General features: G+C 44.6%; 1 protein-coding gene across 2 annotated transcripts in view; it reads right to left on the reverse strand.

Moving 5' to 3' along the window:
* Positions 1-515, reverse strand: part of rcor3 (REST corepressor 3) — a 52,362-nt gene extending 51,847 nt beyond the window's left edge. Inside the window, exons 1-2 of one of the 2 annotated variants that reach the window (XM_061679472.1) lie at positions 391-515; positions 1-108 (exon numbers count right to left, since the gene is read on the reverse strand). The exon at positions 1-108 is cut by the window's left edge and continues 41 nt beyond it. In XM_061679472.1, the coding sequence (XP_061535456.1) occupies positions 1-86 (86 nt within the window). In that variant the 5' untranslated portion in view covers positions 87-108; positions 391-515. The remainder of the gene's footprint in view (positions 109-390) is intronic. The other variant, XM_061679473.1, reaches the window with a different exon arrangement.
* Positions 516-24,589: the final 24,074 nt, after the last annotated feature.

The following is a 24,589-nucleotide window of genomic DNA, read 5'->3' on the forward strand; positions in this document are numbered from 1 at the left end:
TTTGACGCGTTGGACGGACTCTTGGTCCCGTTGGAGCGGGCCTTGCCCAGATATTCCGAACCTTTGTCCATCATGCCCGCCGGCATGATGTCCCCGCCGCGGTGTCTGCTGGGAAAGCAAAGGAGCAAATTTCCGAACCTTCCGAGAGCAATCATAGATATGAAGATTAAATAGATAAGCAAACGCGCTGTAACAGGCCGGCTAACTGACGTGCCTACGTGGCGGCCATGTTTGAAAGGTCGATGTTCCAGTCAAAGGCAAAGCATTTAACATTGAAATTAAGTGGAAATTTGCTCATTTCTCCACCGATTTTTTTCTAGGTTTACTTTTTTTGCTCAACGCCAAAGCATGTGCTATCATACTTTTTAAAGCCTAAAAAAATATATTTACCCGTGTTATTCTGAGTTCTCAGGTTGCGATTGTACGGCGTTGTGTGCAACCGAATGCAGCAGAAAGGGCAGGCATACTTTCTGTATATTTTCTTGCCGTCCACACACGCATGGAATGCGCTGACGACTTTGACCTCCCTATTTTAGTGTTGCCGTAAAGTAGGCACGCAGATCAAAAGGGGCGTGTCGTATCTAATCTACCTCTTCGGATCTGTGGCGCGATCAACAGAGAGGCTCCGAAAGCTTCGCCTCGCCTGACGTCTTTTACGGCGATGAACGCGCTCCCGCGGCGCTCCGGACTGTGACGAGGATCAGAATGGGATTATGTCCCGGAGAAAGAAAATGTCCGCCACATCGAGGACCTCACCGACACGGCGGCGGGGATGTTTCCCCCATGTCTGCAGTGAGGCCGCCGCGGGTGGACGGAGGGATCGTGAAAGTAGATCCCTCTCTGCCAACAGCAAGCGCACGTCGAATGCCATCAATCAAATTTTCGAACATAATTAATAATATCGCCACCAAGAGGACACCAACGTCACATGTTCTTTCACCCACTGCATTAAAATGAAATGACACAACAAACGTTTATTATTGTTGTTATTCTGTGTGCCCAGACAACGTTTCGGCTCCTTGAGCCTTCCTCAGGTCTAATGGCACACAGTCACAGCACAGCAGGTTCGTGATGTTCGCACTCCGGTGAACCAACTCGAATGAGTGCACATCCTTCTAGAACCTCTGCTGTCATTGTAGTTACTTTTCTTTTTACACCACTAACATTCAGTGTTTTAATATAGAAACCCCATAATAGCCAAATGTTTTGTAATGTCCATATAAAGCAACGTATATCCAACAGAATAATGTCCTAACTTGACTGTCATGAACAGAACAGAGGATAGGACCCAAAAATGCATGACTCCAAAACAAATGGACAGTTTCAAAAAAGAGGTTTAATATACGGGCATAGGTCAGTACACAGGCAGGCAATTCAAAAAAGGCAACAGTATCCAAAAACATGAGGCAAAAAGGCGAGGTCGATAATCGGAACAGGGTCTAGTCTTAGTGTGAGTCTGTGACGTGGAAACAAGGTATGCTGGAACACGCCGACCAGGTACAACTAACTGGCGACGAGAGAGAATGAGACACGAGGTTAAATACAAGGGGTAATTAGGGTGAACGAGGCACAGGTGGTGAAGATGCTCTCAGGAGCAGGTGTGTGGGGAAAACAGGGGGAAGACAAAAACCGGAACACACACACCCATGACATTGACATACCATTGTTTTTATTATAACACTTGATATATCAGCGCTTCCTGTTTTCACTCCTCTCCAGATCGGCGAGGCCGCCAAGACCCACAAGCTGGTGGAGCAGGAGCTGGCACACACTGTCAACGCCAGCGCCACGGTGCTGACCGAGGCCAAGCTGTCCAGCCCTGAGGTAGGGACACCAGGTGTAGGCAGATGGGTCCAGACGGGACTACAGACGGCCCGTTGGACCCACTCAATGCACATTTGTACATGAGCTATGCGGGGACGCTGTTACGTGTCAACCCCAAACCATCCCAGAGTGCATCCATGCGAAGTACCATTTTTGTACCATATTCTGATGTACACGGATAAAGTGAGTGCAGGGCTCGACTAATGTTACAGGACTACTTTACTGTAGTCCAGAGAACATGTGGCCTGACATGTCATGGATTTAAAAAGAAAAGTGTGCCACAACTCTGCTTTTGATGTAGCACTAACCCCAAATGTTTGACTTTAATTCCCAAAAATACATGTTTTGGATAAATCATTCAAACCAGCGTTGTTAATTTTCAGTTTTGGAGTCTCAGCACAGCCGTGGAAATTGTCAACAGCAGCAAAGTTCTCCAGGCAGAGACAACCATGCTTCTGGATGGAAAACATCTGGTAAACTCTCTCGCCACTTGCTGCTGCCACTTTTTGGCCATCTGATCTCTCACGCACCCTTCTTCTCATCCTCCTCAGTCAGAGTTCCCTGAGGAAGAGGGGCTCCGCTTCACCCTGAACAGTCTGAGTGCTGAGCTCCACAAACTGGATGACATCCACTGGATCTGTCCACTAATGCACTGTGCTGAGGAGGGAAGGATTGCGAAACACCCTGGCGTGCGTGCTTGTGTGCGTTGTGCCACGTGTGATTGTGTATGCATCCAGGGGTTGGTGCGTCCCAGTCGTAAAAGTAGCATAAAGCTTAAGATCGTGTCAAGGTGAAGAGGGAGAAGGAAAAGCTCCACAAGCAGAAGTCAAACAGCTCGCTCTCCGGTTGGAACAGCCGATAAAACACACCCAAAGTCATCTCGCAGACAAATCGGAATTTGGACTCTTGTTTTGAGCAGGTTACTTTGCTTCCCTCTAGCGGCCTGGTGAGGTAAAATTTGCAGCTGCATGGCCAGCAACTTGAAGCTGCTTTCACACAGCATTCCTTTCCCCCCCTTTCCATATTGTCCACACATTTATTCTCCTTTCCTTTTTGAGAGCCTCACCCACCGAAATAGCCTTTGTCCTGAGAACCGATGTAGGTTGCAACATTAACATAATTAGATGTCAGCGTGCCAGCTCCGATTGTTTTCAACACAAAGTAGCATGCGTAGTGAGTATTTTTAAAAATGAATACCTCTCTGACATTTTCAGTCCAAAAAGTATTTTATACATGATAATTGGTCCTGAAGTTGTGGCCAGTTGTTAAAGATGTACTGTTTTTAGAAGAACTTTTGTAAATCATTTTTGTGCGCACGTGTATATAGAGTACATATTTCGGGCATCGGGCCAAAATCTTCCATGTCCAAATTTGGTCCGTCCATCCATCTATTTTCAACACCGCTTATCCCGGTAAAGGTCGCGGGGAGCTGCGCCGGAGCTTATCCCAGCTGACTTTGGGCGAAAGGCGGACTACACCCTGAACTGGTCGCCAGTCGGTTGCAGGGCACATATAGACTGGGACAACCATTCACACCGTCACTGAGTGGGAACTGAACCCACGCTGCCCGCACCAAAGTCAGGCGAGTGCACCACTACACCATCAGTGACTTACCCAAGCCTGTTGAATTTCATATTTTTTCACCTATTGATACTGTTGTTTAGTCCACGTGGGACTGTTATTCTTACAAATGACTGAGTGTTGTAAATTGCTTGCTCTTTGTTGATGCAATGTTAATAAAGATGTAGTTATTTTGTTTTCCTGAAAAGTAATGGTTTTGTACATGCAAGTATTCCACCCAACGCCAATGATATCCAACCTATAGGATACAGCGTGGTTTTTGTACGAGCGTGCATTTGGAGTCGTTAATCGCTTGTGGTCGTGCCGCTTTAGGAACATCGGATGTCAAGTGTACGACTCCTGAAGCAGAATCGCCAGGCAACCGATGATCTTTTCCAGCCCCTAACCTTGACCGCCGCGAGTGAGGAGATGCCGTCCTCTTATCTGCCGGCACCCGCTGTCCTGACTGTGGCGTAGGCGGCAAGGATTAGCTGTTTTGCGTTTCATTACTGTGCTTTTTTTTCTCAAAGCGGTGTCATTAGCATTGCTCCTCCACTGGTCTCCTGTGCTAATGAAAGAGCCTATAATTATGTCATTTTGTCATAAACAGTGTCTACACGTTGCTTGTATGCAGCAGACTACAGCCATCTTTTAGAAACAACACGATTGAAACCGCCGTCAGACTGAAATGAGACTTTTTGTGGACACCTTGTTTCTACTCCATGCAACCTTCAATGACACCAGAAGCCGATGTGCAGAAATCTTGGACGTTGAACAGTAAAGAAAAACATTGAATGTATTTGTGTGTTGAGCTGTTAATAATCCATCCATTTTCTAAGCCGCTTCTCCTCACTAGGGTCGCGGGCGTGCTGGAGCCTATCCCAGCTGTCATCGGGCAGGAGGCGGGGTACACCCTGAACTGGTTGCCAGCCAATCGCAGGGCACATACAAACTAACAACCTTTCGCACGCACAGAGTTTTCAATTAACCTAGCATGCATGTTTTGGGGATGTGGGAGGAAACCGGAGTGCCCGGAGAAAATCCACGCAGGCACGGGGAGAACATGCAAACTCCACACAGCGGGGCCGGGGATTGAACCCGGGTCCTCAGAACTGTGAGGCTGACGCTCTAACCAGTCATCCACCGTGCCCCTGCTGTTAATAATACTACTGATAATAATACTGATAATGATGTGCACATGCAAGGTGCTCAAGTGGTTTTGACTTTGTTTGGCTTGTCGTGACCTCAACTAAAGAGGTCATGGGGGTGGTTCATGATCAGCTGACTCTGCTTTGCCAGTAGTTCCCAATTGTTCTTATCGTCTTGCTCTTGTGGGTTTGCTGTCCAATCCCCCCGTGCGTTCATAAACACGATAGGATCAATCAACAAATCAAGTTGGCCAAATGGGCAAATTCGTCGTTTGCATAAGCATGTTTAGTCTAAGCTGAAACCGTGCAGGAACATGCTTGTTTCCGCTCACGGTCGAGCATTGCCAAGCTCCACTGTCGTCGGGTGCTGTTTCTGCATCCAGTGTGCGCTGCTGCCTTTTTTCCGTCCAGGCTTTTGTGGTGTTGTGCCAAGAAGAGCGACACACTCCAGTGGTGTTCATTTCAAGTTTACTGTGTCTGGGCTCGCACTTTACAGACTCCTTGATGGGGGAAATGTGCGTGTACACGCGTTTACGTCAAATTAGGTGAAGAATATGAATTTTTATTTGTGATGAACTATTAAATATGTAACGTAAAAATGCACGACCATCGATATGATCCATGGCTGTGGCGTTCCTGCTCCTGTGTCCACTGATGCGCTGGGTAAACGTGTTACCATGGTAACCACGTTATCCATTTGAAGTTTAAAGCCAAAGCTTAAGTAGACTCATGAATCACTTATTGTTGAAGATAAAATGTTTGTGTACAATGTGTCACTTTTTGAAATTGTATCATCAACTTGTTCTGAACATATGATTGCTACGTGTATATTGGTTTTAAAAAGAAAGCTCATGTATATTTAATTTTAATGGGGTTAACAATGATTCCGCAATGCGGGGTGTTTGCATGAGTGTGTGCGTGTTGCCAGTTGTTCCGTCATGAAACAAAGATAAGCTTTGGAAATTAAAATGACTTGATGGTGTGATAAATGTGCGTCTGCTGCTGCTTCCAACGTGTCTGACTTAAAAGTAAGTATTATTAATACCTGCATGTAAGTTTGTTCGGTTTGTATGAAAATGCTTGCCGCCGCTTCTCCCTACATACATTGTGACCAACAAAGCTGACACAATATGGAATTGTCATTTCTCTTAATTGTTGATTAATGAAATGTTTAGAGTGAGGAGCTATAAAGGTGTTCTGTCATAAACTGACTTTGCCTCTTTTCCCAACACAACTCTGCTTTCAGCCTGACTATTGCATGACAGGCGTGCGTGTTTTTATCATGTTCTGCATGTTGTTTGTGAATCCATCCAGTAAGGAATAAACCGTATTGGAAAACTAAGTGATTGTTGCAGTGCATTGTGCAAATAAAGTTAAAAATACCTCCACTTGTATACAGAAAAGTAATGCACTTATACCCAAATTGTGGCCTCATGAGAATCAATGCAAACTAATTGAACAACTATGTAAAAATTGTACTACATTTATGGCAAAACCTGCAGAATCCAAACTTTTTGGGGAGCACAATCACGATTTCAATCAAGCACGAGAAATGGACATTTCTAGGACATAATTAGGACTTGGTCATCTGATTGGTCGCATTTGGCACCAAAAGGTACGCACACTAAGCTGATTGGTTAATGCAAAACATCTATGATTGGTTAATGCAAAACATCTATTTCCGGTTTGGATCACTTAAACGGGTGAGGCGAGTGCCGTTGCTTTCGCCTTCAGTTGTTCCAGTCAAGGTAAGCACGCTGTTTCAAGCTCTCTAGCAATTAATGTTGTTTTTGCTGTGTATTGACTTATTTGAGCGTGTTTTGACATGTTTGACTCTGGCACGCAATCGGGGTGCGATAGCGTCTTGTGAGTGAATTGACATGCGTTAATTTGTGCTATACAGCTGAGTGAACATGTGGGGGTCGCCATTTTGTAGCGCAAGGTTTGAACTTTACTCGACGGCTAGATGCATAATTGGCTTCGTGGCGTCGCTGGCTTGGGTTTTTACACTTTGCGTGAGTGGTGCGAAGGCATTTTGAGTGTTTTAGCGGTGTTGTAACGTACAATTGCCGTCGTCCTGGTGGCGGGACTGTTGCTTAAAAATGACGTCAACGCGGCAGCGCTGCTGCTCCGCGTTCGTCATTGTTCAGCAAAGTTCGAACTTTGTTCGACGCCCAAATGCATAGGTGGCTTCTGGCGTCGCTGGCTTGGGTTTCTACACTTTGCTTGAGTTGTGTGAAGGCGTTTTGAGTGTTTTATCGGTGTCATAACGTATAATTCCCGTCGTCCTCGTGGCGGGACTGTCGCTTAAACATGACGTCACCGCGGCAGCGCTGCTGCTCCGCGTTCGTCATTGTTTAGCAAAGTTTGAACTTTGTTCGACGCCCAAATGCATAAGTGGCTTCTGGCGTCGCTGGCTTGGGTTTCTACACTTTGCTTGAGTTGTGTGGAGTTTTGAGTGTTTTATCGGTGTTATAACTTATAATTCCCGTCGTCCTCGTGGCGGGACTGTCGCTTAAACATGACGTCACCGCGGCAGCGCTGCTGCTCCGCGGTCGTCATTGTGTGTAGCAAAGTTTGAACTTTGTTCGACGCCCAAATGCATAATTGGCTTCGTGGCGTCGCTGGCTTGGATTTTGACACTTTGCGTGAGTGGTGTGAATGCGTTTTGAGCGGTTTTATCAGTGTTGTAATGCACAATTTCTGTCGTCCTCGTGGCTGCAGTGTCGCTTGGATACGGCTGCGACGTGGTCACCATTTTGTTGAGCAAAGTTTGAACTTTACTCGACGCCCAAATGAATAATCGACTTTGTGGCGTCGATGGCCTGGCGTTTTACCCTTTGCGTGTGTGGCGCAAAGCAGTTTTCGAGTGTTTACGTGGTGTTTAGCGAGCGGTGTTGTAATGCACAATTGGCATCGTACTCGTGGCGGGAGTGTCGCTTGAATATGACGTCGCCGCTGCTGCGACATGGTCGCCATTTTGTTGAGCGAAGTTTGAACTTTACTCGACAGCCAAATGAATAATGAACATGTCTTCCCTGGCTTGGCGTTTTACACTGCGTGTGTGGCGGGAAGCAGTTTGAGTGATTACGTGGTGTTGTAATGCACAATTTCCGTCGTTCTTGTGGCGGGAGTGTCGCTTGTATATGTCAACGCTGCTGCTTTTATTTTTTTGCTGTTTTGCAATGTACCTATAAATCACTGTATATCCAACCGAATGATGTACTAATTTGACATAACATTGGTTTTATTATAACATTTGATTATTTAGGTTTAATAGTATTTATATTGTTTTTATATATTTTTTAGTTGTTTTGGAGGTTAGGTTTGGGGAACTGAACACTTCCCCACCAGGAATTGGGGGCATTGCCCCCTCTTCCTGTAGGAAAGGATGGTGCACGGTCCATCCACCCATGGTTACGCCTCCCGTAACCCTGGTTCCAATCCCTGGGGTATGTGGGCTGGCGGCCCCGCCCATAGCGGACCGCTGTCCAACCCCCACCCTCCATGATATTTGCTTCCTTTATTTATTTCCTTTATTTGAGTTCGCCATGGCTATTTAAGTCATCTTTATTTTTGTTGTTTCTTATTTATTAGTTTCGGTATCAATTTATAATGTATTATAATGAAAGAAACAACACCAAAAGTAAAAAAAATCCGCAATTCAAACCAAAATACCTATTACAACCTATTATGAGTGTGCCCTGACAACATTTCGGCCTGTAAGGGCCTTCTTCAGGTCGTGGCACACTTTTTTTAATAAAACAACAGCAGCAAAGCAGCTCTACTCTTGAATGATGTTCACCCTCCGAAATCCAAAACAAACTGAGGCTTCTGGGCATGTCCGCCTTTTATATGCTGCTCTTTTTTAAAAAACATTTTAACTTGTGGTAGCATAACTTCAAATTAACCCTATGTTGTTGTCTTTTACTACTATATGCATTAAATAACCTCTCTTTTAACTGTATTTAACCATTTAAACCAAAATGTTAACTTTATTTATAACTTAACTGTTTTTGTTTTTTAATGTTTTATAGTTTTTTTTTATGTTCTATAGTTTATTTTTATTTTAATAGGACCCCTATGTATAGTTTCAATCCCTATAATCTATATTGTAAGACTATCATCTTTTTAGCAATGTATTAACCTTTTATTGTAATTTTATGGTATTTTAACTGTCCTATAACTTGAAATCATTTTTTAATTGTTAATGTGTTTAGGGTGAAGGAACCTGTGTTTTAAAATCTAACTTACGTGGTTCCAAGCGTGTTCGTTTTCGTGAAAGAACGATCGTTCACAACAATGTATAAAAAGCAACCAATTTATTCCTGACAGAGGAGTCTATACATTTTGCAGAGCTCTGGGTTCGTAACTACCCTAACTTATTCTTAACAGATACAGTCGTATAACAAAACTATCTGACTCTCCCCCAGACTTATACAATGTTTCAAACAGGCCGGTGTGGAATCGCTGTCGTCCGATTGGTCCGTAATCTGACGTCATCGTTGTTCGGCCAAATGATGACTATCTGATCTGGGTCCAGACGTCGCCTGCCGATGTCTCCTGCATTCGATGTTTATAGTGGCTCCCCGCAGTTCCTTTCTTCTTTGCCATCTGTCTCCAAATACCCCCTGATGGAGGCCACATACCCCCCGCTGGGGGCCTTCCTGCAGTATACGCCAATACACATACTCCAATACACATTCTCTTCCAAACTAGTTAGAATTACATATTAGAATATAAAGTAGTCTATATTCCCTTCAATGGTTAGTCCGATTAGGGTTAGTGGGAGATAGGGGATAGAATTCCAGTTGGTAAGGGTTAGGTGAGGGGAACCGAACCCTCCCTCTCCCAGTATAGGGGAAATAATTCCCCTTCCGGGATCGGGGGGTCCATCCCCCTACGCCATCTCCTGTCTCCATTTCCCCATTCCTGGCGGCGTGCCTGCTGGCCCCGCCGGTCATAGTGGACCACTTTCCACTCTCCACCAGTCATCCCTGTTCTAATTTTCTTTTATATATTTCTAAATGAATTGTATAGAGTCGCCTTTGTTATTTATGTAATATTTTGTATTTTAGATGTGCTATTTATTAACAGTTATGAATTTGTAATATAGGGTTAGGGGAATGAAACCGAAAAAAAAAATGAAACAACCAAAAAAAAAACCCAAGAATTGTATCCCCGTGTGCCTGGATGACGTTTCGGCTCTTGTGAGCCTTCTTCAGGTCCCTGGCACACAGATTCCCCAAGCGCAGCTCTTTGTGTTGTCACTCCGGTGGTCAAATGCAAACTGAGGCTCTTCGTGTGCGCTGGCTTTTATATCCCTCATTTGCGTAACTTTTTCTCCCAACAATGAACCGAATTTATTTTTCACCATTACCCTTAACCCTATAAGCCCCCAATGAAATGTAGTTCTCATGAGTTTTGCCATTGTAAAACTGCACATATAATGGTTAGGTTAGGGTTAGGAAATTGAGGCTGAACCCTTCCACCCCGATGGTTAAAGGCCTCCGGCCGACCGTCGGAGCGAAAGGGAGGTGCACTGGCCTTCCACCCTTGGAATCTCCCTCCACCTTGATTCCCAACTCCTGTCTATTTATTTTGGCCTCGGCGACCATACCGGGCCACTGTCCATCCCTCATCCATCATTTTGTTGTAAATTTGTGTAATTTGTATTTTTATGAACACTTTTTTTGTTTTTTTATACTTTTAGTTTTTTAATTTTTGTTGTTTTAGTATATGTTTTTGTAATGTTTTTGTATGTTTTGTTGTATTTTTTCAGTTTTTATTGTTTTTGTATCTGTTTCTTAGTTTTCTGTCTTTGTCATTCATTTACGGATTTTCCTGTCGCCTTTGCTATATAATTAATAAATGTTCGGTTAGGGTTAGGGTTAGGGTTAGGGTTAGGGTTAGGGTTTAGGGTTTAGGGTTAGGGTTAGGGTTAGGTTAGGTTAGGGTTAGTTAGGGTTAGTTAGGGTTAGTTAGGGTTTAGGGTTAGGGTTAGGGTTAGGGTTAGGGTTAGGGTTTAGGGTTAGGGTTAGGGTTAGGGTTAGGGGAGGGAATCCGAGCCTCCCCCTCTGGGGACGCGAGCGCCCCCCAGAGAGGAAGGAATGCACTGTCCATCCCCCAAGCTCCACACTACGCAACCGCCCGGCCCCACCACTGAGACACGCGGGAGAATTCCCCTTTTAATGTACTCCGATTTGAGTTACTGCTTTAATTTGATGTTTGTTTTGACCTTTTTGTTGTCTTATTTGACTTCAATTGTTCCGTATTTGGTTTTATGTTTGTTTTGACCTTTTTGTCTTGTTTGACTTCAATTTGTCTTTTGTTATCACCCTGTGTCCTTATTTGACTTTATTTTTTGTCTTGTTTGACTTCCATTTGTTTTTTTGTTAATAAAATTGCTTTTAATCACTCTGTGTCCTTATTTGACTTTGTGTTTGTGACTTTTTTGTCTTGTTTTTCTTAGTTTTCTAAATTTAGACTTTTCATTTTGTTTTTCTTCTAATTAGCCGAATTTGGCGTGCCAACCTCCTTCCATTAGTTACATTATGTTCCGTCCATCCTCCAAAGTTAATAAAATTGCTTTTGATCACTCTGTGTCCTTATTTGACTTTGTGTTTGTGACTTTTTTGTCTTTGTTTTGTTTTTCTTAGTTTTCTAAATTTAGACTTTTCCTTTTGTTTTTCTTCTAATTGGCCGAATTTGGCGTGCCAACCTCCTTCCATTAGTTACATTATGTTCCGTCCATCCTCCTAATTTAGGTTTTAAGTTTGTCTGTCCTAATTTTGACTTTCTTATCCTTAATTTAGGTTCAATTCCTCCTTCATTTAGGTTCAATTTATTTTAGTTCCACCTCTTTCTTTGTCTTTTCACCATTCCCCTAACCAAATTTGGCGCCCCCTGTCCATCAAATAAAAAATGGCATGTCCGCCCCAAAATAAATACATACACATATACAATTAATGGCACCCCCCACATCAGTCCAGCATCATTCCCCCGAGTAAGCTTTTCGCGCGCGACGTTTCGGCTTGGTTTAGCCTTCTTCAGGCACTGCTTACTCACTGTGTCTGTTGGACTTCTTGTCCTTCCGTTTGTCGTTTCTCCAAGATGCTTTTCTTTAAAACAAAATCTTCTCTTGTTTATTCTGTCTCGTAGCTGTTCCTCTTTCCGTTGCTTTTCTTCAATTGTGGTTTGTTTTGGTTCCTCTGTTGGTCTTTTGGTTCCTCTTCTGTGTTTGTGTTTCCCGCTTGGTCCTCTCCACTCCACTTCCTTGTTTGTGTTTTCCGCTTAGTCATTTCCTGTCTGCGTTCCACTCGTTTCCGTCCCCTCTTGTTGGGCTTGTTTTTTGGTTCCACTTGTTTTTGGTTCCGCTTCTGTTCTTTACTCTTTTAGTGTTTGAGTGATTTCTCTTTTCTTTTTTGAGTTATTTTACTTCTGTTCTTTACTCTTTTAGTGTTTGAGTGATTTCTCTTTTCTTTTTTGAGTTATTTTGCTTCTGTTCTTGACTCTTTTAGTGTTTGAGTGATTTCTCCTTTATTTTTTGAGTTATTTTGCTTCTGTTCTTTACTCTTGTAGTCTTTGAGTGATTTCTCCTTTCATTTTTGAGTTATTTTGATTTTCTTTTGGTGTTAATTTTTCGCCCCATTGGGAGAGGCCCTAGGGTTCGGGTTATCCCCCGAATTTAATGGCGTAACTGGGGTTGCGCAGATCCAAATTTAAGGTTAGGGCTGGACCCCTCTGGGGTTATGGTTAGGATCCGGAGTGGGTGAGGCATCCGGTCCTCCAAGGAGGAGCCGGCAGGAATCCCCCCACAACGCGACCCCCCCCCACTGACGCCAACTCCAGCCACACTCATTCCACCAACCTGACTAAGGTCCAATTTGTTGGTTCACGTGCTCGTCCGGCATCACCTCCTCTGTTGCGGATGGATCCCTCGGATCCCAGCTACGACTCCAGCTCACGCGGCTTACGGCTCTCTGGCGGCGCGACTCCATTCACGCGTCTTACGGCTCCCTGGCGGCGCGACTCCACTCACGCGGCTTACGGCTCTCCGGCGGCGCGACTCCACTCACGCGGCTTAGGCTCTCTGGCGGCGCGACTCCAATAGGTAAGGTCCGGAAGGCGGGACAAGGCGACCAGGGCCAGGGTCGGGGGACGAGCACGCAGGCGAGGGACCCCACCGAATCCAGGCCAATGGCGCGGAATCCAAGGGAGGGGTTCGGGCAGAAGAGAGCAAGGGGGAGGCACTGGCGAGGTTAGGGGAGGGAATCCGAGCCTCCCCCTCTGGGGACGCGAGCGCCCCCCAGAGAGGAAGGAATGCACTGTCCATCCCCCAAGCTCCACACTACGCAACCGCCCGGCCCCACCACTGAGACACGCGGGAGAATTCCCCTTTTAATGTACTCCGATTTGAGTTACTGCTTTAATTTGATGTTTGTTTTGACCTTTTTGTTGTCTTATTTGACTTCAATTGTTCCGTATTTGGTTTTATGTTTGTTTTGACCTTTTTGTCTTGTTTGACTTCAATTTGTCTTTTGTTATCACCCTGTGTCCTTATTTGACTTTATTTTTTGTCTTGTTTGACTTCCATTTGTTTTTTTGTTAATAAAATTGCTTTTAATCACTCTGTGTCCTTATTTGACTTTGTGTTTGTGACTTTTTTGTCTTGTTTTTCTTAGTTTTCTAAATTTAGACTTTTCATTTTGTTTTTCTTCTAATTAGCCGAATTTGGCGTGCCAACCTCCTTCCATTAGTTACATTATGTTCCGTCCATCCTCCAAAGTTAATAAAATTGCTTTTGATCACTCTGTGTCCTTATTTGACTTTGTGTTTGTGACTTTTTTGTCTTTGTTTTGTTTTTCTTAGTTTTCTAAATTTAGACTTTTCCTTTTGTTTTTCTTCTAATTGGCCGAATTTGGCGTGCCAACCTCCTTCCATTAGTTACATTATGTTCCGTCCATCCTCCTAATTTAGGTTTTAAGTTTGTCTGTCCTAATTTTGACTTTCTTATCCTTAATTTAGGTTCAATTCCTCCTTCATTTAGGTTCAATTTATTTTAGTTCCACCTCTTTCTTTGTCTTTTCACCATTCCCCTAACCAAATTTGGCGCCCCCTGTCCATCAAATAAAAAATGGCATGTCCGCCCCAAAATAAATACATACACATATACAATTAATGGCACCCCCCACATCAGTCCAGCATCATTCCCCCGAGTAAGCTTTTCGCGCGCGACGTTTCGGCTTGGTTTAGCCTTCTTCAGGCACTGCTTACTCACTGTGTCTGTTGGACTTCTTGTCCTTCCGTTTGTCGTTTCTCCAAGATGCTTTTCTTTAAAACAAAATCTTCTCTTGTTTATTCTGTCTCGTAGCTGTTCCTCTTTCCGTTGCTTTTCTTCAATTGTGGTTTGTTTTGGTTCCTCTGTTGGTCTTTTGGTTCCTCTTCTGTGTTTGTGTTTCCCGCTTGGTCCTCTCCACTCCACTTCCTTGTTTGTGTTTTCCGCTTAGTCATTTCCTGTCTGCGTTCCACTCGTTTCCGTCCCCTCTTGTTGGGCTTGTTTTTTGGTTCCACTTGTTTTTGGTTCCGCTTCTGTTCTTTACTCTTTTAGTGTTTGAGTGATTTCTCTTTTCTTTTTTGAGTTATTTTACTTCTGTTCTTTACTCTTTTAGTGTTTGAGTGATTTCTCTTTTCTTTTTTGAGTTATTTTGCTTCTGTTCTTGACTCTTTTAGTGTTTGAGTGATTTCTCCTTTATTTTTTGAGTTATTTTGCTTCTGTTCTTTACTCTTGTAGTCTTTGAGTGATTTCTCCTTTCATTTTTGAGTTATTTTGATTTTCTTTTGGTGTTAATTTTTCGCCCCATTGGGAGAGGCCCTAGGGTTCGGGTTATCCCCCGAATTTAATGGCGTAACTGGGGTTGCGCAGATCCAAATTTAAGGTTAGGGCTGGACCCCTCTGGGGTTATGGTTAGGATCCGGAGTGGGTGAGGCATCCGGTCCTCCAAGGAGGAGCCGGCAGGAATCCCCCCACAACGCGACCCCCCCCACTGACGCCAACTCCAGCCACACTCATTCCACCAACCTGACTAAGGTCCAATTTGTTGGTTCACGTGCTCGTCCGGCATCACCTCCTCTGTTGCGGATGGATCCCTCGGATCCCAGCTACGACTCCAGCTCACGCGGCTTACGGCTCTCTGGCGGCGCGACTCCATTCACGCGTCTTACGGCTCCCTGGCGGCGCGACTCCACTCACGCGGCTTACGGCTCTCCGGCGGCGCGACTCCACTCACGCGGCTTAGGCTCTCTGGCGGCGCGACTCCAATAGGTAAGGTCCGGAAGGCGGGACAAGGCGACCAGGGCCAGGGTCGGGGGACGAGCACGCAGGCGAGGGACCCCACCGAATCCAGGCCAATGGCGCGGAATCCAAGGGAGGGGTTCGGGCAGAAGAGAGCAAGGGGGAGGCACTGGCGAGGTTAGGGGAGGGAATCCGAGCCTCCCCCTCTGGGGACGCGAGCGCCCCCCAGAGAGGAAGGAATGCACTGTCCATCCCCCAAGCTCCACACTACGCAACCGCCCGGCCCCACCACTGAGACACGCGGGAGAATTCCCCTTTTAATGTACTCCGATTTGAGTTACTGCTTTAATTTGATGTTTGTTTTGACCTTTTTGTTGTCTTATTTGACTTCAATTGTTCCGTATTTGGTTTTATGTTTGTTTTGACCTTTTTGTCTTGTTTGACTTCAATTTGTCTTTTGTTATCACCCTGTGTCCTTATTTGACTTTATTTTTTGTCTTGTTTGACTTCCATTTGTTTTTTTGTTAATAAAATTGCTTTTAATCACTCTGTGTCCTTATTTGACTTTGTGTTTGTGACTTTTTTGTCTTGTTTTTCTTAGTTTTCTAAATTTAGACTTTTCATTTTGTTTTTCTTCTAATTAGCCGAATTTGGCGTGCCAACCTCCTTCCATTAGTTACATTATGTTCCGTCCATCCTCCAAAGTTAATAAAATTGCTTTTGATCACTCTGTGTCCTTATTTGACTTTGTGTTTGTGACTTTTTTGTCTTTGTTTTGTTTTTCTTAGTTTTCTAAATTTAGACTTTTCCTTTTGTTTTTCTTCTAATTGGCCGAATTTGGCGTGCCAACCTCCTTCCATTAGTTACATTATGTTCCGTCCATCCTCCTAATTTAGGTTTTAAGTTTGTCTGTCCTAATTTTGACTTTCTTATCCTTAATTTAGGTTCAATTCCTCCTTCATTTAGGTTCAATTTATTTTAGTTCCACCTCTTTCTTTGTCTTTTCACCATTCCCCTAACCAAATTTGGCGCCCCCTGTCCATCAAATAAAAAATGGCATGTCCGCCCCAAAATAAATACATACACATATACAATTAATGGCACCCCCCACATCAGTCCAGCATCATTCCCCCGAGTAAGCTTTTCGCGCGCGACGTTTCGGCTTGGTTTAGCCTTCTTCAGGCACTGCTTACTCACTGTGTCTGTTGGACTTCTTGTCCTTCCGTTTGTCGTTTCTCCAAGATGCTTTTCTTTAAAACAAAATCTTCTCTTGTTTATTCTGTCTCGTAGCTGTTCCTCTTTCCGTTGCTTTTCTTCAATTGTGGTTTGTTTTGGTTCCTCTGTTGGTCTTTTGGTTCCTCTTCTGTGTTTGTGTTTCCCGCTTGGTCCTCTCCACTCCACTTCCTTGTTTGTGTTTTCCGCTTAGTCATTTCCTGTCTGCGTTCCACTCGTTTCCGTCCCCTCTTGTTGGGCTTGTTTTTTGGTTCCACTTGTTTTTGGTTCCGCTTCTGTTCTTTACTCTTTTAGTGTTTGAGTGATTTCTCTTTTCTTTTTTGAGTTATTTTACTTCTGTTCTTTACTCTTTTAGTGTTTGAGTGATTTCTCTTTTCTTTTTTGAGTTATTTTGCTTCTGTTCTTGACTCTTTTAGTGTTTGAGTGATTTCTCCTTTATTTTTTGAGTTATTTTGCTTCTGTTCTTTACTCTTGTAGTCTTTGAGTGATTTCTCCTTTCATTTTTGAGTTATTTTGATTTTCTTTTGGTGTTAATTTTTCGCCCCATTGGGAGAGGCCCTAGGGTTCGGGTTATCCCCCGAATTTAATGGCGTAACTGGGGTTGCGCAGATCCAAATTTAAGGTTAGGGCTGGACCCCTCTGGGGTTATGGTTAGGATCCGGAGTGGGTGAGGCATCCGGTCCTCCAAGGAGGAGCCGGCAGGAATCCCCCCACAACGCGACCCCCCCCACTGACGCCAACTCCAGCCACACTCATTCCACCAACCTGACTAAGGTCCAATTTGTTGGTTCACGTGCTCGTCCGGCATCACCTCCTCTGTTGCGGATGGATCCCTCGGATCCCAGCTACGACTCCAGCTCACGCGGCTTACGGCTCTCTGGCGGCGCGACTCCATTCACGCGTCTTACGGCTCCCTGGCGGCGCGACTCCACTCACGCGGCTTACGGCTCTCCGGCGGCGCGACTCCACTCACGCGGCTTAGGCTCTCTGGCGGCGCGACTCCAATAGGTAAGGTCCGGAAGGCGGGACAAGGCGACCAGGGCCAGGGTCGGGGGACGAGCACGCAGGCGAGGGACCCCACCGAATCCAGGCCAATGGCGCGGAATCCAAGGGAGGGGTTCGGGCAGAAGAGAGCAAGGGGGAGGCACTGGCGAGGTTAGGGGAGGGAATCCGAGCCTCCCCCTCTGGGGACGCGAGCGCCCCCCAGAGAGGAAGGAATGCACTGTCCATCCCCCAAGCTCCACACTACGCAACCGCCCGGCCCCACCACTGAGACACGCGGGAGAATTCCCCTTTTAATGTACTCCGATTTGAGTTACTGCTTTAATTTGATGTTTGTTTTGACCTTTTTGTTGTCTTATTTGACTTCAATTGTTCCGTATTTGGTTTTATGTTTGTTTTGACCTTTTTGTCTTGTTTGACTTCAATTTGTCTTTTGTTATCACCCTGTGTCCTTATTTGACTTTATTTTTTGTCTTGTTTGACTTCCATTTGTTTTTTTGTTAATAAAATTGCTTTTAATCACTCTGTGTCCTTATTTGACTTTGTGTTTGTGACTTTTTTGTCTTGTTTTTCTTAGTTTTCTAAATTTAGACTTTTCATTTTGTTTTTCTTCTAATTAGCCGAATTTGGCGTGCCAACCTCCTTCCATTAGTTACATTATGTTCCGTCCATCCTCCAAAGTTAATAAAATTGCTTTTGATCACTCTGTGTCCTTATTTGACTTTGTGTTTGTGACTTTTTTGTCTTTGTTTTGTTTTTCTTAGTTTTCTAAATTTAGACTTTTCCTTTTGTTTTTCTTCTAATTGGCCGAATTTGGCGTGCCAACCTCCTTCCATTAGTTACATTATGTTCCGTCCATCCTCCTAATTTAGGTTTTAAGTTTGTCTGTCCTAATTTTGACTTTCTTATCCTTAATTTAGGTTCAATTCCTCCTTCATTTAGGTTCAATTTATTTTAGTTCCACCTCTTTCTTTGTCTTTTCACCATTCCCCTAACCAAATTTGGCGCCCCCTGTCCATCAAATAAAAAATGGCATGTCCGCCCCAAAATAAATACATACACATATACAATTAATGGCACCCCCCACATCAGTCCAGCATCATTCCCCCGAGTAAGCTTTTCGCGCGCGACGTTTCGGCTTGGTTTAGCCTTCTTCAGGCACTGCTTACTCACTGTGTCTGTTGGACTTCTTGTCCTTCCGTTTGTCGTTTCTCCAAGATGCTTTTCTTTAAAACAAAATCTTCTCTTGTTTATTCTGTCTCGTAGCTGTTCCTCTTTCCGTTGCTTTTCTTCAATTGTGGTTTGTTTTGGTTCCTCTGTTGGTCTTTTGGTTCCTCTTCTGTGTTTGTGTTTCCCGCTTGGTCCTCTCCACTCCACTTCCTTGTTTGTGTTTTCCGCTTAGTCATTTCCTGTCTGCGTTCCACTCGTTTCCGTCCCCTCTTGTTGGGCTTGTTTTTTGGTTCCACTTGTTTTTGGTTCCGCTTCTGTTCTTTACTCTTTTAGTGTTTGAGTGATTTCTCTTTTCTTTTTTGAGTTATTTTACTTCTGTTCTTTACTCTTTTAGTGTTTGAGTGATTTCTCTTTTCTTTTTTGAGTTATTTTGCTTCTGTTCTTGACTCTTTTAGTGTTTGAGTGATTTCTCCTTTATTTTTTGAGTTATTTTGCTTCTGTTCTTTACTCTTGTAGTCTTTGAGTGATTTCTCCTTTCATTTTTGAGTTATTTTGATTTTCTTTTGGTGTTAATTTTTCGCCCCATTGGGAGAGGCCCTAGGGTTCGGGTTATCCCCCGAATTTAATGGCGTAACTGGGGTTGCGCAGATCCAAATTTAAGGTTAGGGCTGGACCCCTCTGGGGTTATGGTTAGGATCCGGAGTGGGTGAGGCATCCGGTCCTCCAAGGAGGAGCCGGCAGGAATCCCCCCACAACGCGACCCCCCCCACTGACGCCAACTCCAGCCACACTCATTCCACCAACCTGACTAAGGTCCAATTTGTTGGTTCACGTGCTCGTCCGGCATCACCTCCTCTGTTGCGGATGGATCCCTCGGATCCCAGCTACGACTCCAGCTCACGCGGCTTACGGCTCTCTGGCGGCGCGACTCCATTCACGCGTCTTACGGCTCCCTGGCGGCGCGACTCCACTCACGCGGCTTACGGCTCTCCGGCGGCGCGACTCCACTCACGCGGCTTAGGCTCTCTGGCGGCGCGACTCCAATAGGTAAGGTCCGGAAGGCGGGACAAGGCGACCAGGGCCAGGGTCGGGGGACGAGCACGCAGGCGAGGGACCCCACCGAATCCAGGCCAATGGCGCGGAATCCAAGGGAGGGGTTCGGGCAGAAGAGAGCAAGGGGGAGGCACTGGCGAGGTTAGGGGAGGGAATCCGAGCCTCCCCCTCTGGGGACGCGAGCGCCCCCCAGAGAGGAAGGAATGCACTGTCCATCCCCCAAGCTCCACACTACGCAACCGCCCGGCCCCACCACTGAGACACGCGGGAGAATTCCCCTTTTAATGTACTCCGATTTGAGTTACTGCTTTAATTTGATGTTTGTTTTGACCTTTTTGTTGTCTTATTTGACTTCAATTGTTCCGTATTTGGTTTTATGTTTGTTTTGACCTTTTTGTCTTGTTTGACTTCAATTTGTCTTTTGTTATCACCCTGTGTCCTTATTTGACTTTATTTTTTGTCTTGTTTGACTTCCATTTGTTTTTTTGTTAATAAAATTGCTTTTAATCACTCTGTGTCCTTATTTGACTTTGTGTTTGTGACTTTTTTGTCTTGTTTTTCTTAGTTTTCTAAATTTAGACTTTTCATTTTGTTTTTCTTCTAATTAGCCGAATTTGGCGTGCCAACCTCCTTCCATTAGTTACATTATGTTCCGTCCATCCTCCAAAGTTAATAAAATTGCTTTTGATCACTCTGTGTCCTTATTTGACTTTGTGTTTGTGACTTTTTTGTCTTTGTTTTGTTTTTCTTAGTTTTCTAAATTTAGACTTTTCCTTTTGTTTTTCTTCTAATTGGCCGAATTTGGCGTGCCAACCTCCTTCCATTAGTTACATTATGTTCCGTCCATCCTCCTAATTTAGGTTTTAAGTTTGTCTGTCCTAATTTTGACTTTCTTATCCTTAATTTAGGTTCAATTCCTCCTTCATTTAGGTTCAATTTATTTTAGTTCCACCTCTTTCTTTGTCTTTTCACCATTCCCCTAACCAAATTTGGCGCCCCCTGTCCATCAAATAAAAAATGGCATGTCCGCCCCAAAATAAATACATACACATATACAATTAATGGCACCCCCCACATCAGTCCAGCATCATTCCCCCGAGTAAGCTTTTCGCGCGCGACGTTTCGGCTTGGTTTAGCCTTCTTCAGGCACTGCTTACTCACTGTGTCTGTTGGACTTCTTGTCCTTCCGTTTGTCGTTTCTCCAAGATGCTTTTCTTTAAAACAAAATCTTCTCTTGTTTATTCTGTCTCGTAGCTGTTCCTCTTTCCGTTGCTTTTCTTCAATTGTGGTTTGTTTTGGTTCCTCTGTTGGTCTTTTGGTTCCTCTTCTGTGTTTGTGTTTCCCGCTTGGTCCTCTCCACTCCACTTCCTTGTTTGTGTTTTCCGCTTAGTCATTTCCTGTCTGCGTTCCACTCGTTTCCGTCCCCTCTTGTTGGGCTTGTTTTTTGGTTCCACTTGTTTTTGGTTCCGCTTCTGTTCTTTACTCTTTTAGTGTTTGAGTGATTTCTCTTTTCTTTTTGAGTTATTTTACTTCTGTTCTTTACTCTTTTAGTGTTTGAGTGATTTCTCTTTTCTTTTTTGAGTTATTTTGCTTCTGTTCTTGACTCTTTTAGTGTTTGAGTGATTTCTCCTTTATTTTTTGAGTTATTTTGCTTCTGTTCTTTACTCTTGTAGTCTTTGAGTGATTTCTCCTTTCATTTTTGAGTTATTTTGATTTTCTTTTGGTGTTAATTTTTCGCCCCATTGGGAGAGGCCCTAGGGTTCGGGTTATCCCCCGAATTTAATGGCGTAACTGGGGTTGCGCAGATCCAAATTTAAGGTTAGGGCTGGACCCCTCTGGGGTTATGGTTAGGATCCGGAGTGGGTGAGGCATCCGGTCCTCCAAGGAGGAGCCGGCAGGAATCCCCCCACAACGCGACCCCCCCCACTGACGCCAACTCCAGCCACACTCATTCCACCAACCTGACTAAGGTCCAATTTGTTGGTTCACGTGCTCGTCCGGCATCACCTCCTCTGTTGCGGATGGATCCCTCGGATCCCAGCTACGACTCCAGCTCACGCGGCTTACGGCTCTCTGGCGGCGCGACTCCATTCACGCGTCTTACGGCTCCCTGGCGGCGCGACTCCACTCACGCGGCTTACGGCTCTCCGGCGGCGCGACTCCACTCACGCGGCTTAGGCTCTCTGGCGGCGCGACTCCAATAGGTAAGGTCCGGAAGGCGGGACAAGGCGACCAGGGCCAGGGTCGGGGGACGAGCACGCAGGCGAGGGACCCCACCGAATCCAGGCCAATGGCGCGGAATCCAAGGGAGGGGTTCGGGCAGAAGAGAGCAAGGGGGAGGCACTGGCGAGGTTAGGGGAGGGAATCCGAGCCTCCCCCTCTGGGGACGCGAGCGCCCCCCAGAGAGGAAGGAATGCACTGTCCATCCCCCAAGCTCCACACTACGCAACCGCCCGGCCCCACCACTGAGACACGCGGGAGAATTCCCCTTTTAATGTACTCCGATTTGAGTTACTGCTTTAATTTGATGTTTGTTTTGACCTTTTTGTTGTCTTATTTGACTTCAATTGTTCCGTATTTGGTTTTATGTTTGTTTTGACCTTTTTGTCTTGTTTGACTTCAATTTGTCTTTTGTTATCACCCTGTGTCCTTATTTGACTTTATTTTTTGTCTTGTTTGACTTCCATTTGTTTTTTTGTTAATAAAATTGCTTTTAATCACTCTGTGTCCTTATTTGACTTTGTGTTTGTGACTTTTTTGTCTTGTTTTTCTTAGTTTTCTAAATTTAGACTTTTCATTTTGTTTTTCTTCTAATTAGCCGAATTTGGCGTGCCAACCTCCTTCCATTAGTTACATTATGTTCCGTCCATCCTCCAAAGTTAATAAAATTGCTTTTGATCACTCTGTGTCCTTATTTGACTTTGTGTTTGTGACTTTTTTGTCTTTGTTTTGTTTTTCTTAGTTTTCTAAATTTAGACTTTTCCTTTTGTTTTTCTTCTAATTGGCCGAATTTGGCGTGCCAACCTCCTTCCATTAGTTACATTATGTTCCGTCCATCCTCCTAATTTAGGTTTTAAGTTTGTCTGTCCTAATTTTGACTTTCTTATCCTTAATTTAGGTTCAATTCCTCCTTCATTTAGGTTCAATTTATTTTAGTTCCACCTCTTTCTTTGTCTTTTCACCATTCCCCTAACCAAATTTGGCGCCCCCTGTCCATCAAATAAAAAATGGCATGTCCGCCCCAAAATAAATACATACACATATACAATTAATGGCACCCCCCACATCAGTCCAGCATCATTCCCCCGAGTAAGCTTTTCGCGCGCGACGTTTCGGCTTGGTTTAGCCTTCTTCAGGCACTGCTTACTCACTGTGTCTGTTGGACTTCTTGTCCTTCCGTTTGTCGTTTCTCCAAGATGCTTTTCTTTAAAACAAAATCTTCTCTTGTTTATTCTGTCTCGTAGCTGTTCCTCTTTCCGTTGCTTTTCTTCAATTGTGGTTTGTTTTGGTTCCTCTGTTGGTCTTTTGGTTCCTCTTCTGTGTTTGTGTTTCCCGCTTGGTCCTCTCCACTCCACTTCCTTGTTTGTGTTTTCCGCTTAGTCATTTCCTGTCTGCGTTCCACTCGTTTCCGTCCCCTCTTGTTGGGCTTGTTTTTTGGTTCCACTTGTTTTTGGTTCCGCTTCTGTTCTTTACTCTTTTAGTGTTTGAGTGATTTCTCTTTTCTTTTTTGAGTTATTTTACTTCTGTTCTTTACTCTTTTAGTGTTTGAGTGATTTCTCTTTTCTTTTTTGAGTTATTTTGCTTCTGTTCTTGACTCTTTTAGTGTTTGAGTGATTTCTCCTTTATTTTTTGAGTTATTTTGCTTCTGTTCTTTACTCTTGTAGTCTTTGAGTGATTTCTCCTTTCATTTTTGAGTTATTTTGATTTTCTTTTGGTGTTAATTTTTCGCCCCATTGGGAGAGGCCCTAGGGTTCGGGTTATCCCCCGAATTTAATGGCGTAACTGGGGTTGCGCAGATCCAAATTTAAGGTTAGGGCTGGACCCCTCTGGGGTTATGGTTAGGATCCGGAGTGGGTGAGGCATCCGGTCCTCCAAGGAGGAGCCGGCAGGAATCCCCCCACAACGCGACCCCCCCCACTGACGCCAACTCCAGCCACACTCATTCCACCAACCTGACTAAGGTCCAATTTGTTGGTTCACGTGCTCGTCCGGCATCACCTCCTCTGTTGCGGATGGATCCCTCGGATCCCAGCTACGACTCCAGCTCACGCGGCTTACGGCTCTCTGGCGGCGCGACTCCATTCACGCGTCTTACGGCTCCCTGGCGGCGCGACTCCACTCACGCGGCTTACGGCTCTCCGGCGGCGCGACTCCACTCACGCGGCTTAGGCTCTCTGGCGGCGCGACTCCAATAGGTAAGGTCCGGAAGGCGGGACAAGGCGACCAGGGCCAGGGTCGGGGGACGAGCACGCAGGCGAGGGACCCCACCGAATCCAGGCCAATGGCGCGGAATCCAAGGGAGGGGTTCGGGCAGAAGAGAGCAAGGGGGAGGCACTGGCGAGGTTAGGGGAGGGAATCCGAGCCTCCCCCTCTGGGGACGCGAGCGCCCCCCAGAGAGGAAGGAATGCACTGTCCATCCCCCAAGCTCCACACTACGCAACCGCCCGGCCCCACCACTGAGACACGCGGGAGAATTCCCCTTTTAATGTACTCCGATTTGAGTTACTGCTTTAATTTGATGTTTGTTTTGACCTTTTTGTTGTCTTATTTGACTTCAATTGTTCCGTATTTGGTTTTATGTTTGTTTTGACCTTTTTGTCTTGTTTGACTTCAATTTGTCTTTTGTTATCACCCTGTGTCCTTATTTGACTTTATTTTTTGTCTTGTTTGACTTCCATTTGTTTTTTTGTTAATAAAATTGCTTTTAATCACTCTGTGTCCTTATTTGACTTTGTGTTTGTGACTTTTTTGTCTTGTTTTTCTTAGTTTTCTAAATTTAGACTTTTCATTTTGTTTTTCTTCTAATTAGCCGAATTTGGCGTGCCAACCTCCTTCCATTAGTTACATTATGTTCCGTCCATCCTCCAAAGTTAATAAAATTGCTTTTGATCACTCTGTGTCCTTATTTGACTTTGTGTTTGTGACTTTTTTGTCTTTGTTTTGTTTTTCTTAGTTTTCTAAATTTAGACTTTTCCTTTTGTTTTTCTTCTAATTGGCCGAATTTGGCGTGCCAACCTCCTTCCATTAGTTACATTATGTTCCGTCCATCCTCCTAATTTAGGTTTTAAGTTTGTCTGTCCTAATT

This window comes from Phycodurus eques, chromosome 6 (assembly GCF_024500275.1).
Source record: "Phycodurus eques isolate BA_2022a chromosome 6, UOR_Pequ_1.1, whole genome shotgun sequence".
Taxonomy (NCBI): Eukaryota; Metazoa; Chordata; class Actinopteri; order Syngnathiformes; family Syngnathidae; genus Phycodurus; species Phycodurus eques.